Here is a 14,338-nt window from a genome sequence, read left to right on the forward strand (position 1 = left end):
GAGCTGCAAACAGTAATATCAGAGCCTGGGCCCATGCAGAAGAGCAGGTCTGGAAGGAATTATGTCCTTTTCCAGTCTTATCCCTAAGGAACAGGACAAATATATAGGTCTCGATTGCCTCTCCTTCCTGTAGTTTGGGTACATTAGATCAAAGTGTGGGATGAATTATGCTGGGCAAGAGGAACTCAAATGTGCAAGACACAGCTGACCACAGCTGATCTGATGATCAAGCACCAAGACCAAAGGAAGGAAACGCCATCCCACAAGCAGCCAAACATTCACCAGTAGGCTCTTCAATAAAACACAGCAGTCTAGGGCATGGAACTCCAACATTTTTGCAGAAGAATCTGAGGAGTTCAGTCGGGAGACTCCTTAACCTGCCCCAGCAACCAGCAGGAAGGTGTGCCTTCAGCCTCCAGGTGACTGGGCTGGAGGGAGAGAGGTAGTCATGATTAAAAGCCGCTCAAGAGGTAAATGATAGAGGGTGGTAATCAGTTCATCTCCACTTCCACCCCAGGTAAGATTTAAAAAATCCCTAAATCAGCTTTGTCTGCAGCAAATGAAGATTTAGCTCTGAAACTACCACTCAAAGACAGAGTCATTAGGCTTTGGGAAATGTTGAGGAGGTTGCCAATTCTCCTTCATTACTTTCATATGAGGCAGAGACACACCCTTGAGGGGCAGGCCAGGCACAGTAAATCCAGTTTTCAAAAACAGCTGGACACCACCTCCTTCCAGACTTGCCACTCCAGGACTTCCCAGGCCAAAGCGACAGTGAGACCAGCACAGAGGATGCTCTGAGGGGCTGACAGGAGAACCACAGAGCACAGAACCACAGAGGACAGAATAGCTTGTGCAGGCTGCCTTCCAAGGCTCACCTATTTTGAACCCTTGTCCTTTGACAGGCATCCACCTCAGCTTGGTTTAATGTCCCCCTGCCTTCACACAGCCCTGCCGCCATCCCTTCCCCCACAAAGGGGCAGATGCACCTCACAGGATGTCTGCTCCACGTCAGGGATGCTAATGCAGCGACCCGTGCAAGCTCTTTGTTTTCAATGCAGCATTTCAAAAAGTCTCGTCGTTCATTTAAGGTGAAGCAGATGCTGCTCCTCTGGTCTCTTTGAACAAGCTTATCTATGGGCTGGATTTCATTAAGTGTCTTGTACTGCATTTAATAAGCTTGCAAGTCTAGACACTTTGGTTCTCCCTCTATCACCCCTTTGGTGTACCAGCAGGTAGAGACAACAGAGGTTAAGAGGGAAATATTTAGCCAGCAGATTTAGATGCTATCAAGATGATTGCATAATTCTACTTTGACTCACTGCAATTTCATACCCAGGGATTTTTTCTCTCACCCTGGTGCCAATCCCTTTCAAAAGCAAGAGACTGTTACACACTGTAGCGGTGCAGAGAAGGTTGCTGGGACATTCAAGGCACAGACTTTGTGATATTCATAGAAAACTCACGTTGAACCAATGACCAAACAAGGGAACAAATGTCCAGGGGAGCTGCATGGGGGAACTGTCCTTCACCACAGAGTGTGACCGAGATGTACAAGCAGAACTGTGTGAGCAACCCAGTCCACTTGAGTTGTCAGATACTTCCACATGCAGCTGGCTGTCACCTCACTCCCCCAGTCAACAAGGACAATCCAAGCAGCAGCCTGACATCCTGCTCCTCCTCCGCAGATGCCCAGGCAACAGTGCACTGCAGTGTCTGAGTGCTGAGGCACCTGCAAAGCCCCACAGGAACCAACCATGAGCTCAAAAGCAAACCAAGAAATGCCCTAGGACCTCAGCCAGGTGCTGTGCCCAGTGTCTAGGCATCAACTTCAGCTGTTTGCAGAGGTGCCCTCAAAGGAAAAGCACCGGGCCACAAGGTGGGCAGTGCTGGCTGTGTGCCAGTTACCTCCAAAGGGAGTTTCTTCCTGGAGCTCCCATGAGCTAGGCATGCCCTATGGAGAGCCAGTCTGACAGGACACACTGCAGACCCAAGGGCAATATCCAGACCAGTCATTTGCTTATCTGTCAGCAGTTATCATCACTCCAGCGATGGGAACTCAGCCGAGACTTGTTCATTATGGTTCTGACCCTGCATCACACTTGAACCCTCGGCCACCACACAAAACCACTCTCTGTTTATCTGCTGTTCTGCTTAGCCCCAGAGGCTAAAAGTGAGATGGATACAAATCCTGTGGGTTCACAACATGCTGGGAAATATCAGCATTGTTGTGGATCAGGGCTGCAAGATGTGCACGTTACAATTACGCGTGCTGCAGGGATGTACCAACAAAACAAACTGCAATCTTACATTAGAGCAAAATGGCTTTTCAAAAGATTAATCAGAAAGAAAGATCTCTCTCTTTGGGAAACAAGCAGCCATAATCAGCAAATACTTCTCTCTCACAGGATTGCAAAACAAGGCATGCTCTGCCCCCTGAGCCGAGTCATGAACTTTCCCAGCAAAGGGGGAGAAAGAGCAGAACAACTGCATAGAAAACAACAGGATGGGGATTTTTCACATTTTTATCCTAAGGAGAGAAAGTTCAAGGTCTCTGCACTTACCATCAAACTTCTTGTATCGGGAACTAAACATGTTTTGTAGGTGATTGCTAAGCTCTGTGACAGCGTTTCTGAAGTCGTGTTTACTCTGCTGACTGTACTTCTCCTCCATTTCTTGAGAGCAGCACGTGTAGCCTTGCGAGCAGACTTTCAAGTGGTCACCTGAAAAGCAGGGAAGAAAATATCCCAAGTTAAAAGGACTCTCTATGCCAGGGAAAAGAGGTCTCATGAGGCAGGGTGTGTGAAGACTTGCAGCACCATTTACTTGCAAGGAGATCCCCCCCCACTGCGAGCACTGGACCAAGCACATCAAAACCTGATTCCTTAGAGAAACTTTATAGTAAGACACGTAAAAACCCTGTCTTCCTGCGAGAACATTAAAAAGTGTCTTCTTACTTAAACAGTTAACAGAACAAACAGGTACTCATCCTGTACAGTATAATTTGAAGAAGCAGAAATCGACCTGTATATACATACGTTGTATATGGTAACTTGCATGAAGTTTTTGATGAGTATTTTTTATACTTCCAGTTCATTCAGTTAATACACAACATCAGTGGCAATGGTCATTTTTGTCCAGATAAGAGCTTTTTTCTTCACCCCTCCCCAATCCAATTATCAGAGGAGAAGTAGTCTCTCTCAGAAGCACAGTTATGACTGACACTAAATTATACTTGCTTTATGCAATGGCTCATGAAAACGATTCATATTTCCCAGCTTCTAGTCTTTTAGTTTTCTGTTACCATCCTGGAGGTAACAGGGGGTATGTTTTTGGAGACTTCAAATGGATTTTTTTTTTCCCGCAAGATAATTCTTTCCTAATAGTCATCTGGCTCAAGCTGTCTTGGTCAGAGGGATCAACACCAAGTGTTTCACTATCTGCAACAGCTCCATTTCAAAATCTCTCAGACAATCTGGATGTAGGATCTGGACCCATATAATTTGCTGTTAGATGCCCTGTAGCAGTGTGGGAAAAAGCTGCCCCCTTCCTGCACCACCCATAAAACGCCACTGCCAAGTTTTGTGGGCCAAGAGAAACCCTTGGCACAGCAGTCCTCAGCTCCAGCTCTCTGACAGGCCCCACAACGCAGCACCAACACCAAGTAGGTGGGCTGATGCCGAAGTGGTTCAAATTTGGGCAAATTGTGCAAATCTTTGTCAACACGGAAGATACAATCAAAACAAGCAGTCAGGATGAGAAACCATCTTATTTCCCAGTCAGATGGTATTTCAAAAGATACAGCCAACATGTAAGCTGCTGCCTTCTCTCCCATTTCACACCCTGCTGCCAGACCTTATCCTTCATTCTGAGGAAACAGATGGAGAAAGAAAAGCTCCTCCTTGCCGGCTCCCACCCTCGAAGTCACCAAGGACCTCCAACCACTGTGGAGGTTCAGAGACTCACCGTCAGAGCTGCAAAGGACTTGTCAGCCCCCGTGCAGAAAATAACATCTTCCTGACAGGCAGCACACCACACACTTAAGGAAGAGCCATCCATCCTGCCTGCTAGAGCATCAAAACTGGGTTTAGAGAAACAAAAGCAGGTTTTGGACAGTTCAAAGCCTGCTCATGGTTAACACAACAGGTTGATGCTCTGCCTGCCCTGTGCAAGATTTCCCAACAGTGTCTTTTGCCCAGGTGGTGAACCTTTGTATCACTCTGCATGACTTTCCAGCCCAGAAAGGTTAGTATCTCTCCTTACAGACACTTCAGGGCCACCTCAAAAAACGACATGAATATTTTTATCTCTCTGTCTATATATAAAGTTCCTGAGAACCTCTCCTCCTAAAATCTATTTCCCTGTTGTGCTACAGGGTTTGTTTGTTTTCTGTGGCATTACAGAGAGACCTTGACCAGCACATAATTCTGACACAGCTAATTTATTGCACAAGACCATCCACTGCTCTTCAATTACGGAAAGCACAAAGTCTGCTACGGGAAGCAACACTGCTGTAAGCAGAGCTTTCGGAAAACACAGAAAAATCTCACTGACTCCTTACAGATATATCTGTTTTACAGACAGCTTCTTTCTGTCTCAGAGGAGTACCTCCAGCAGCAAATATACAGCTCCAAGGAGGCAGCTCCAGGTAGCTTTGCAAGTCCTTTAAACAAGAGGAAGCAGTGCACCCAGATTTTCAGATCCTGCCCACTAAATACATCCTGGAGTATGCCTGGGCACTCCTCTCTGAGCCCACCTTACCAGCAAGCCTCAAGAGAAGAAAGTGCCCAAGTATGACTGCTTTGTTTCACCTTCAATCTCTGCTCCAGTTCCAATTCAGGACTAAGGACTCTGACACAACATTAACCATGAATAGCAGCAAAGCATATTCAGACCTACTGATAGCAGGATTTCTTTTCCTAGTTACACTTCACAGACACTGCTGAAGTTGTCCATAGATGCCCTACAATCCTGAACACAGTGGTCTTAACAATGTCTCCAATTTATTTATTATTAAAAAAACCCACTGTATTTCACAAATACAGGTATCAGTTTCACATCTATTTGCATTATTAAACTACAGTTATGATCCTGCCTAATGTTGCAAAGTAAAATCATTTCCTCTAATCCCCTTTGCCCCAGATTTGATAGTGCCTTCTCAGGACACACGTGCAAAGCCAAGCAAGAGCACTACTGACAGTAAATCAAGCTTGCACAGATCCCATTTGGTTGATCATTAAGAAATAATGCTCCAAAATGTAACTCAGACTTTCAAAAATGAATGACCAAGCAATCTAATTATGGAAGATATTTCTCAGTCATGTCAGCACTATGTGGTCTTGGCTCATGATCAAGAATTAGCTCTGTCTGGAACTGAAGAGCTCTGGCTACTCAGTGCTAATCATAGGAGGATGTACTCTGCTACCCGGCATTTAAAAAAGACAAAGTTTAGATCTGTGGGCTGCTTTTCTTGCAGTTTTCTTAAGCCAAAGTGGGAGATGTCACTGAAAGACACTGGGGGTCCCAGTTTTCCCACACAAAGGTTTGTCCTTAGCACAACCGCATCCCTAAGAATACATCCAACCAACATCAGCATGGTGTGTAAGAAATCTCATGTATGGCCTTTTAAATCTGCTAGCAGAGCTGATCCATTCAGGATCCATGCACAGGACTCATCCCACACGGACAGACCCTGATGCAAGACACCATCAAACAGCTTTTAAACACCACGGTGCTACAACCAGGGGAATGGAAGGGATGAAGGCTGGAGAGCTCCATGTGAGCATGGACCAGTTATGCACACAGAAACACCGACCTGGAGCCAAGACCAAAGCCAAAGCCCTTTGTCTAACTGGCAGTAAACTCCTCTAAGAAAAATTAGTGAAAAATATGGGTATTTAGGCCTACTTAGCAGAGATCTAAAGTTTATGTATGTTATGTAGAGAACGCTCATGGTGTGCGCTCACTGTCAAGGACACATTCGGCAATAATTATTTCCCAAGTTAAAACTCATCAAACAATGCCCATACAAGGCAACCCTTCATCTACTGTTGAGTGTGAAAACCTCGGCAGCTTTTGCAATTTATCACATGCGAGCACAGCAAAAATATAACTCTGCCACAGCCTCCTTTCAAGTTAGGCTTTTTATTGAATTGTTTGGCAGGGTGTGCAATCATCACATCAGGGGCTGCATGGCAAAAAGAGCTCAAGTAGCAGAGACTGACTCCAAATATCCACCGCATATGCACACCATCACCACAGCTTGACGTGAATTTGCAGCAGATCTTTCTCATGGCCTGTTGCAGCAAGACTTTTCCTTATTTTAAGATACATGTGAGTACAGAGAGGGACCAGAAATTATGAAAGAAACTTGCTCCTTGGCTGGTTAACAGCACAGCTCTGGGGAATGAAGGTGGTTGTTTAAAGACAGAAATGTGATGGTACAGGACGTTACCATCTGCACATCCAAGCAAACGCACTCAGAAAGGTAATCTTGCAAAATTATGATTTAAGCCATTACAAAACCACCGCATTTAGCAGACTCCAGGCACACAGAGTTTCTTCTAAATTAAGCCACTATTTTGCAATATGTTGAAAAACAAGTTTTCATTAAATAAGTAAGTGAACAGTTCAAACTCAGGGGCTACATGATACTGAAAAGTAGTTCTCTTTACCAAACCTTTTTCCGAGACCTTTTCAAAATGCTGCTCCTGGATGTCTAGCACACCTTCCCAGCCTGCTTCTCCTCCCCTTGCCCAAGTTCATATTTTAAGGACAGCTAACTGCAAAACTAGCAAAAGCTCCAGGAGCAGTTTACTGGGAGGCCGGGGACGGCTATTTCTTTAAAAGGCTCCCCACACAGCCCAGCCCTTCACTGGAGCTCAGTAAACAAGCCAGAAGTGGTTTATGGTCTGAGAGGTTACTGCTGGACTTTGCTCCCATGTAAGAAGTTAGGCTGGGGTAAGGTTGGGTGGTGGAGAGGCAGGAGGCAAACACTGCTGAGGACCTGAAATCGGGGCCAGCATTTCAGCCTTTGTGCTCTGCCTCTCCCCTCTAGCACACACGGGCCTGTGTCATCTTTAAAAGAGTTTTATGACTTCCTCTGAACCAACTACCAAAGGAATCCCGGACTGTAATGCCGGACCCTAATCCAATTTCACACTAGACTTGCCTTCTAATTATCACAGAATATTAGGCTTCCACCCATCATATATAATTGACATGCTACCAAGGCTTTACAAAACCCCCAACAAAGATGACAAGAAACACTAGCATCACTCCTGAGCACAGTTCCACTGCTCCGGCCCCGCATTAGCAAGGGGCAAGAAGAAGAAAGAAAAGCATCAGCTTGTGAATGACTCTGGTGGAGTCACTGAGACAGACACATCTACCGAACTGCCCACTCAATCCAATCACCTTTGATTTACCTGAAATACCAAAAATGCCCCCTTCTCCTGGCTATAAAATGATCTGGGGATGCTCAGTACCTCTGCGAATGGACCATGAGCTCTTGTTCACCTTCAGTGGCGCTGCCATAATCCCTAGAGGATGTTGGCATAGCCATAGCATAATCACTGCTTACACCATTGTAAGATACCTGCTAATGAAAAGCACTCCCAAAACGCAGAGAGTCTTGGCATTTAACTATTTCCAGGTGAAATTACACTAAGCTGTGAACACCAAAGGGAGGAAAAAATAGCTGCACCCCCAAAGCAGTCCTGCCGACTCCTCCCTCCTCTGCCACACACACACACACTGCTTCAAGGCACGCTTTCTTCCTGGCAGAAGCAGCAAACTTGAATTTTCAGCTGATGCCTCTTATCAGAACTCTCCTTTTTCACTGGGTGGTCAGTGTTCTCCACTTGCTTTTAAGCTGTGCTGCTGTCGGCCTTGCGTTTATTTTAGTGGGGAGAATACTCCTGTGGAGATGGTCGCGTGCCAGGAAGGAAGGGATGTAAAACAGCATTGAGGTCCTGCTAACAGTGGTGACACATCCACCAAGGGCAGCAGAGTTAGAATTCTATGCTCACATCCTACAAATGATGCAGAGCTGCTGGCACCCTCTGATCAGAGCAGGGCCAACCAGGCTGGCACATCTGGGGCTGTACTTCCCTTGATGCTCCTGAGCACATGGTGTTACAACCCTTCCAAACCCTTATTTCACCTACACACTTCCAGGAGAAGCACTTTGTGCCGCAGCCTCCCTATATCTATCACCAGACACAAAGTAACATACCCTATTTTCCAGTGTGAATCATTTCCCATTCTCATTCTAAAGGCTCATGCAACCAGATACAGCTTTCCCTTCTTCCCTCGTCAAAACGTTAGTAACTCCTGCTGGGATCTCACACCTAAAAAGCAAAAGAGTAAGCACACCCCATGCTCCCTAACTCAGGTCCTCACCATGAAGGTCAGCAGCCACCACCACTCTCCATCCAGGCACAGGGCTCCAGCCTTTTCAGAATCACAGAAGATCTTGGTCCTGGATTCAACCATCATGGATTCTCATCCCCACCTGAACCTTTTCCCAATCACACATGATTTTTAAAGCTGGAAGACATCTTCACCACGTAGTCAGCTCGCAAAGCTGACTGGTAGGGTTATGGAACTACCACAGTTTGGCACCATGTGCCAGCATGCAGCATATTTAATATCCCACCCAATTAGCAACCATTTTATATAAATGGTTTATTTGCCTTATTAATGTTAAAGCCACTTGTTTCCCCTGCACTTCCACTTAGGCTATTAATCAATGTGCATTTCAGTTTTTCGCTGATTACTGTAATGGCACAAAAAGAATTCCCCAGACTCACAGAGAAAGCTCATAGTAGTGAAATGATTTTTTTTTTTGACTGCTTGTCAAGCAGTCAAAATACACTCTTTGATACCCAAACCAAAGCCCTTTCACCTACGCTTAACAACAGTGAACTATTTTCAGTTGAGCTCTACTGCATCTGTTAACTCAGCTGCTAATCCATCTTGCAGGCACGGGAATGGCAGTGCACACAATACTTCAGTGACATACCTCCCTTCAACACAACAAATAATCCTAATTATTTCCATAGTGTGTACCTACAGTTACTTAAAATATCGTATACAACCGAGGTCTGTCTGGCTTTTATTTTTCCATTTTGCTTTGCTGACAGCTTTGGGTTCCCAAATTTACTGCCAAGAGGGTCAGGGAGTGCAGAGAACAAGAGAGATTTATATCCATGTGTGTACATTAAGCCAAATGCACATTAAGAAACTTAATTTTCTACTGGAAAGAGGAACTTAGGACACAAAGAGGGCTCTTGCATCCACGCACCCAGGTTCAAATAACCACTGCAAAGCTCATCCTGAACTTGATGACAGAACTAGTCCCTGAAGGACCAAGTCTGGGTTAACACTGTCTGCTGAGGTCAACCGGAGTAATTCTGGGACATCCCTCCTGGGCAAGGATAAACCAGGAGAGCCCTTCCCACACTCCTAACCCAGCTCTTCAGCCCCAAACAAAAGACAAAGATCCGTCTCTGCTCCCCACAGCAGCCCAGAGAAACATCACTGGTCAATGGAGATCCCTCTTGCCCAGCCCTCAAACTGAGGTTGGGGCAATGGAGAAGTTCAGGTGGGAAAACCCCAGGGAACCCAGAAACCCTCTGCAGCACATCTGGGATGGGGACTCTGCCCTTTGCAGGTGATGTCTAAGCAAGGAGGATGCAGGATCTTGCCATCAGCGAGGTTTAAAGAGTTCATTAAAAGCTAAAACTCAGCTCACCTGAGGAAAAATACCATCACTGCTTCATTTCCACAGCACAGCCAACAATTTCCTACCCGACAGGGTGGCCCGAATACTGCAAGGTTTTACACCCTGGAAAAATATGCCATGGTAGAGCCTGCTTTCATTCCAACAAACAGGATATTGAGTCAATTAGTGGCACACCAAACACAAACCAGACAGATGAAGATAATACATTTCTGCAAACATCAAAAGAGAGAGAAACCACACAAAGACCTGAATATACAAATAAGGCAAGGGGGAAAAAGAATATTAAAAGATTACATAATTAAACTTATTACTTAAGCAAATCTGAAAAGGAAATAACTATGGCTAACTACAGGATTGTCCTTGGCTCTAGTTAAGACAGAAACCTCCACTGAAAACCAAGAGTTGTTTCTTAATTAAAAAAACAAAACTAAAAAGCCCTCCTTGGTATCTCTGAGTGAGAACTTAGGAAATGCAAATTTTCTTTATTATCACTAAATTCTTCAGGCATGAAATAGTTTTCATAACATGTTTCTGCCTAGAGCACTAAGTGAGTGGTGTTATACAAGGGTCAAGGTATGCTGAAAATTGTTGGTTTTTTCTCACTTCTCTGGTGAGGAGGTTGGATACAGACAATAGACCAACCCACCTCCAGGATGACTGAGCCCCTCTATCAGCTACCAAAGAACAAGTAAAAAGCTCAATACCTGCAGTCAGTAACTCTTATCTTTACACCTAAGGGTAAAAGTCACGGGAAAAAGAAGTTGCATATAGCCAGCAATTAGACTTCAAAATTCAACAGAGGCTGGCCATCAGATTTTACCAGGGTAATCCAAAAAACTTCGCCAAGTATAATTAAATGCAATTAAAGGGGGCAAAAGGGGTGGCAGGGAAGAGAATCCATTTGGAACAGCAAATACACAGAATTACTGAAGGCTCAGGCACAAGGACCAGCAAATAAAAGAGATGTGGCTAGGAGATAGTTACTTTTGTTGTGAGACTTCTCATTTTTTCCCTCAAATTCCCCATTACGAAGGCAAAACAAAGCCAAAAAAACCTGCCTGTTTATATTTTTTCCCCTAAAGCTTTCGTCTGTTTTCCAGAAAAAAAAGCAGCCTTTCACCAAAACTGATTCCATCACAACTAATGTAATTTAAATTGGAATATTTTTCCTCCTTAACATTTTCTCCCTCCACTTTTGGTCCCTCTCCCTCTGCATGCCCGACCCTCCACCAAGCACCTCCAGCGATGCTCACACCACTGCAGGGTGGCATCACATGTGGGAAGGCAGGAAAAAGCAGAAATATGCCACTGGCAACCACTTTTCCAATATTTTTTCCCTTTTCAACACAGCTGATTCCAGTGTCAACGCACAAAAACGCATTTCAGAGCCACACAGTAGGTTCTTGTGAGATGCACCCAGGCTCACCTATTTGTGCCAGCAGACTGGTCATCCACTGGCAAGTCCCAGATCTGGCAGTAGATGACCCCTGTGATTCTGAGAATCATGCTTCATGTGGAAAAATACCCCCAAAACAAAAGAAACTCAGGAGGAGGTAAGACATTCATGGTTTTGTGGACGCACTGAGCAAGACAGACCTACTCAGCTGCGAGCTGCACTACCATGGGAAGCCACTGTCGTCCCAGCTGGTGGCACTGGCACATTTCAAAGCAAGCACCACGGTCCCAAGGCACTGGATCTGTGGCTGTGTAGCAAATCCCACAGAACAACCCCCCTTTTCCAATGCTATCAGCTACGAGGGGGCTCAACAGAAGTGAAGCTTTCCTGCTTACACAAGCAAAACCACATGTGCACCACGACACAAAGCAGAGCTACCACTTCCATGAGTTCCACAGCAGTAAGAGCACTAAGGGCATCCAAACTGGCAGCCCTGACCCAAGCAAAATTTTTTTAAGAAACCCCAAAAACATAAAGATGTTTTTAATTCTTCAAATAAGAAACAAAGCTTGTGGAATTCAGCCACAATTTCCTGTTTTCAACTCAAAATAAAATTTAAAAAACTATCCCAGGCTTTATACAAACAATAATCTGATCTACAAACTGGAGCACAAGAGAGATGTTAATTAACTTCCAGTGAGATAAATTCCCTATTGCAGGATCCAAAATAGGCACTGCAGAACCTGCTGAAATTCTGAGACCAACTTTACACAGAAGAGAAGGCCAAAAAAAAAAAAAAAAAAGAAACAAACAAACCCAAACAAAACCACAAGACCAACCGCAAACAACTATATTAAAGGGCGGTGTATTAACAAATACACAAATATCTGGGAATTAGCAGGGCAATGTTTTCCACTTATAAGGACACTCTCTTTCACCCTGCCTTGGGTAGTTTCGGGCAGGGAGAAGAGTAAGCTGGATGCAGGGGCTCAGCAAAGAGCCAGGACCAGCCAGGGCCACACAAAAGTCTCAAGTGACATGGACAGGAAGGACTGCTTCTACTCCCCTTGCTTTGATAGCAAAAGCCACGTGAGTTCCTTGTCCCACACAGCTGCCAGTGGCAGGGCTCTCTTTCCAGCAGCACGTGTAGCCTGGACTTCGGAACACAGCACCAACTCCTTATCTTCTTCCCCCTGGTGCCCTGCATGCCACCAGCCACCCACACTGCAGCACCCACTGATCCCAGGAATGCCACTCAGGGAGGGAGCAAAAGTGAGCCCAAGCTCCACACCAAGGAGAAACACCCTATCTTCTCCGTTTGCAAGAGTATTGTTTGCTTGGGGTTTTTGGGGTCAGGACTTAGGACTTGTGGTAACTGGAAGCATAAATAAAAAGATGACAAGCTTAAAGGGTTCAGGTGTGGCAAAGTCCAGCTGTAATCTAATAACAGTTGAGAAATCAGGCACATCCCCTGCCCCTGCATATCCCCAATGTCACCCAAGGCACCCCTGTGAAGGACAGAAACCTGAGCTTTGGACTGCTTCTATCAAGCTAGAAGGCACAAGGAAGAATGAGTTCACTTGGGCCGCTTGTCCAACCACACCTGCTGAGAATCAGAGGCCCCTGGTGCACCCAGACCCTGTCCAGCAGACTCCACTCTGATCCCCTCCCTTGACACAAGGCAAATAAACAGGGGTTTGCCCAAGGGGCTCGCAGCCTTGAAGAGCATTATCTCTCCATTCTCTGGCTGGGACGCTTGCAAACTTCACTTTCTTCCAGGCAAAGACAGATCTTCCCCAAAGCGCAGAAATACAGTGGGAATAACTCTTTTTTGTCTGGCTGCCCTCTAGTACCACTTGATGACGGATGGTTGGCTCCAGACAGCATTTCACACACTCCGGCTCGCTGAGGACCAACCCTGAGGGCTTTTGCTCCTTAAATCCCCCCTTATTCAGGCACAGAGATACCCATGGCCTTTCTGCAAGACCTGATAACCAGTCTGACCTACGAGGGGAGGCAGGGTCCTCTAAACACCTCCAACAGCATTGCTCCAAACAAACTCATTGGCAAGCGAAGTCCTTCACCAAGAGCCGCAGTTGGGGGACATCAGGTCCCTGCACAGAGCAGCATTTGTGCAAAGCCAGCAAAAACAGAGCCAGGACCGGCCATTTGGAGCGTGCTTCCCACCAACTGCAGAAATATTTGCTCTAACAGCCTTGAAGTCTTTAAGGGAGAGCTCAACTTTTTTTTATTTTCGTTTCAAGTCCACTATTTTCCGTTTCTCCACACAGCAGCTAAACCAACCAAAACCTACCTGAGCCCTCCACGAGCAAGGCCCTAACCCACCAGACCTTCCCCCCTGGCAGAACAGAGTCGCTCCCCGCACGGCCACATCCTGCCGCCCCTCACAGGACAATTAGCCTTAATCCTCGTTAGTTCTGTACGTTTCCTTTAAATCCTGTTACCGCATTCCTCCGTGCACTGGAGCGCGGCCCAGCCGGCCTCCTCCGCGGCGGTGACGGTGACCCCGCGGTGCCTCCCGGCTCCTGACCCGCCGGGGCTGCGCGGGTCCCCAGGGCCGCAGCGCTCCCGGACTAATCTATCTTCACTGATTAGTTCTTAATCAGGAAGGCAGACGTGAACAAAGGGTGCAGATGAAAAGAGGAACGGGGAGGGCGGGGGTTTAAATAGGAGAGAGGAAAAAAAAAAACCCAAACCCAAAGGTTTTCTTCAAGGAAAGGATCCCCTTTCGCTGCTTTAGGAGGCAACTCTGAAAACCTGGTCCAAAAGCAGCGTTTGAAGTCTAGCTACTTTCGTATTTACAATGTTTGAGTCACTCCAGAAAATCTCCGCCAAAGCGGGCCGAGTTGGACTACTACAGTCATTTATTTTGGAAGTTTATCCAAGCCTTGGTTAAAGATAAACAATGTGCCTGCATGTGAAAGAACATCAGAGCCAGGCTACCAGAGCAGCAGGGAGCTTCCACCGGCTTTGATAGCACCAAGGCACACGAGATGGTATCAGTTCAACCCAAAATCTACTTATTCCTTCCTGCAGAGGCATGGGAAGGCCTGGGGAGTTCTTGTTTGTCCTTGGGAGGCATTCTTGCCATGCTAATGTTATGCAAAGATTCAGCTTAGAAATCTCAGGCACAATCAAGGCATTTAGACCCGACTCATTAATGGCCAACACTT

At 46.0% G+C, this 14,338-nt stretch overlaps 1 protein-coding gene across 1 annotated transcript in view; it reads right to left on the reverse strand.

Annotated features, from left to right (window-relative positions):
* GPC4 (glypican 4) overlaps positions 1-14,338 on the reverse strand; it is a 68,214-nt gene that overhangs the window by 34,811 nt on the left and 19,065 nt on the right. Inside the window, 1 exon segment of the mRNA XM_066182077.1 lies at positions 2,565-2,723. Coding sequence (XP_066038174.1) covers positions 2,565-2,723 — 159 coding nt within the window.

The sequence above is a fragment of the Chamaea fasciata genome, unplaced genomic scaffold (assembly GCF_029207755.1).
Source record: "Chamaea fasciata isolate MVZ Bird 193981 ecotype frontalis unplaced genomic scaffold, bChaFas1.0.hap1 SCAF_4, whole genome shotgun sequence".
Taxonomy (NCBI): domain Eukaryota; kingdom Metazoa; phylum Chordata; class Aves; order Passeriformes; family Sylviidae; genus Chamaea; species Chamaea fasciata.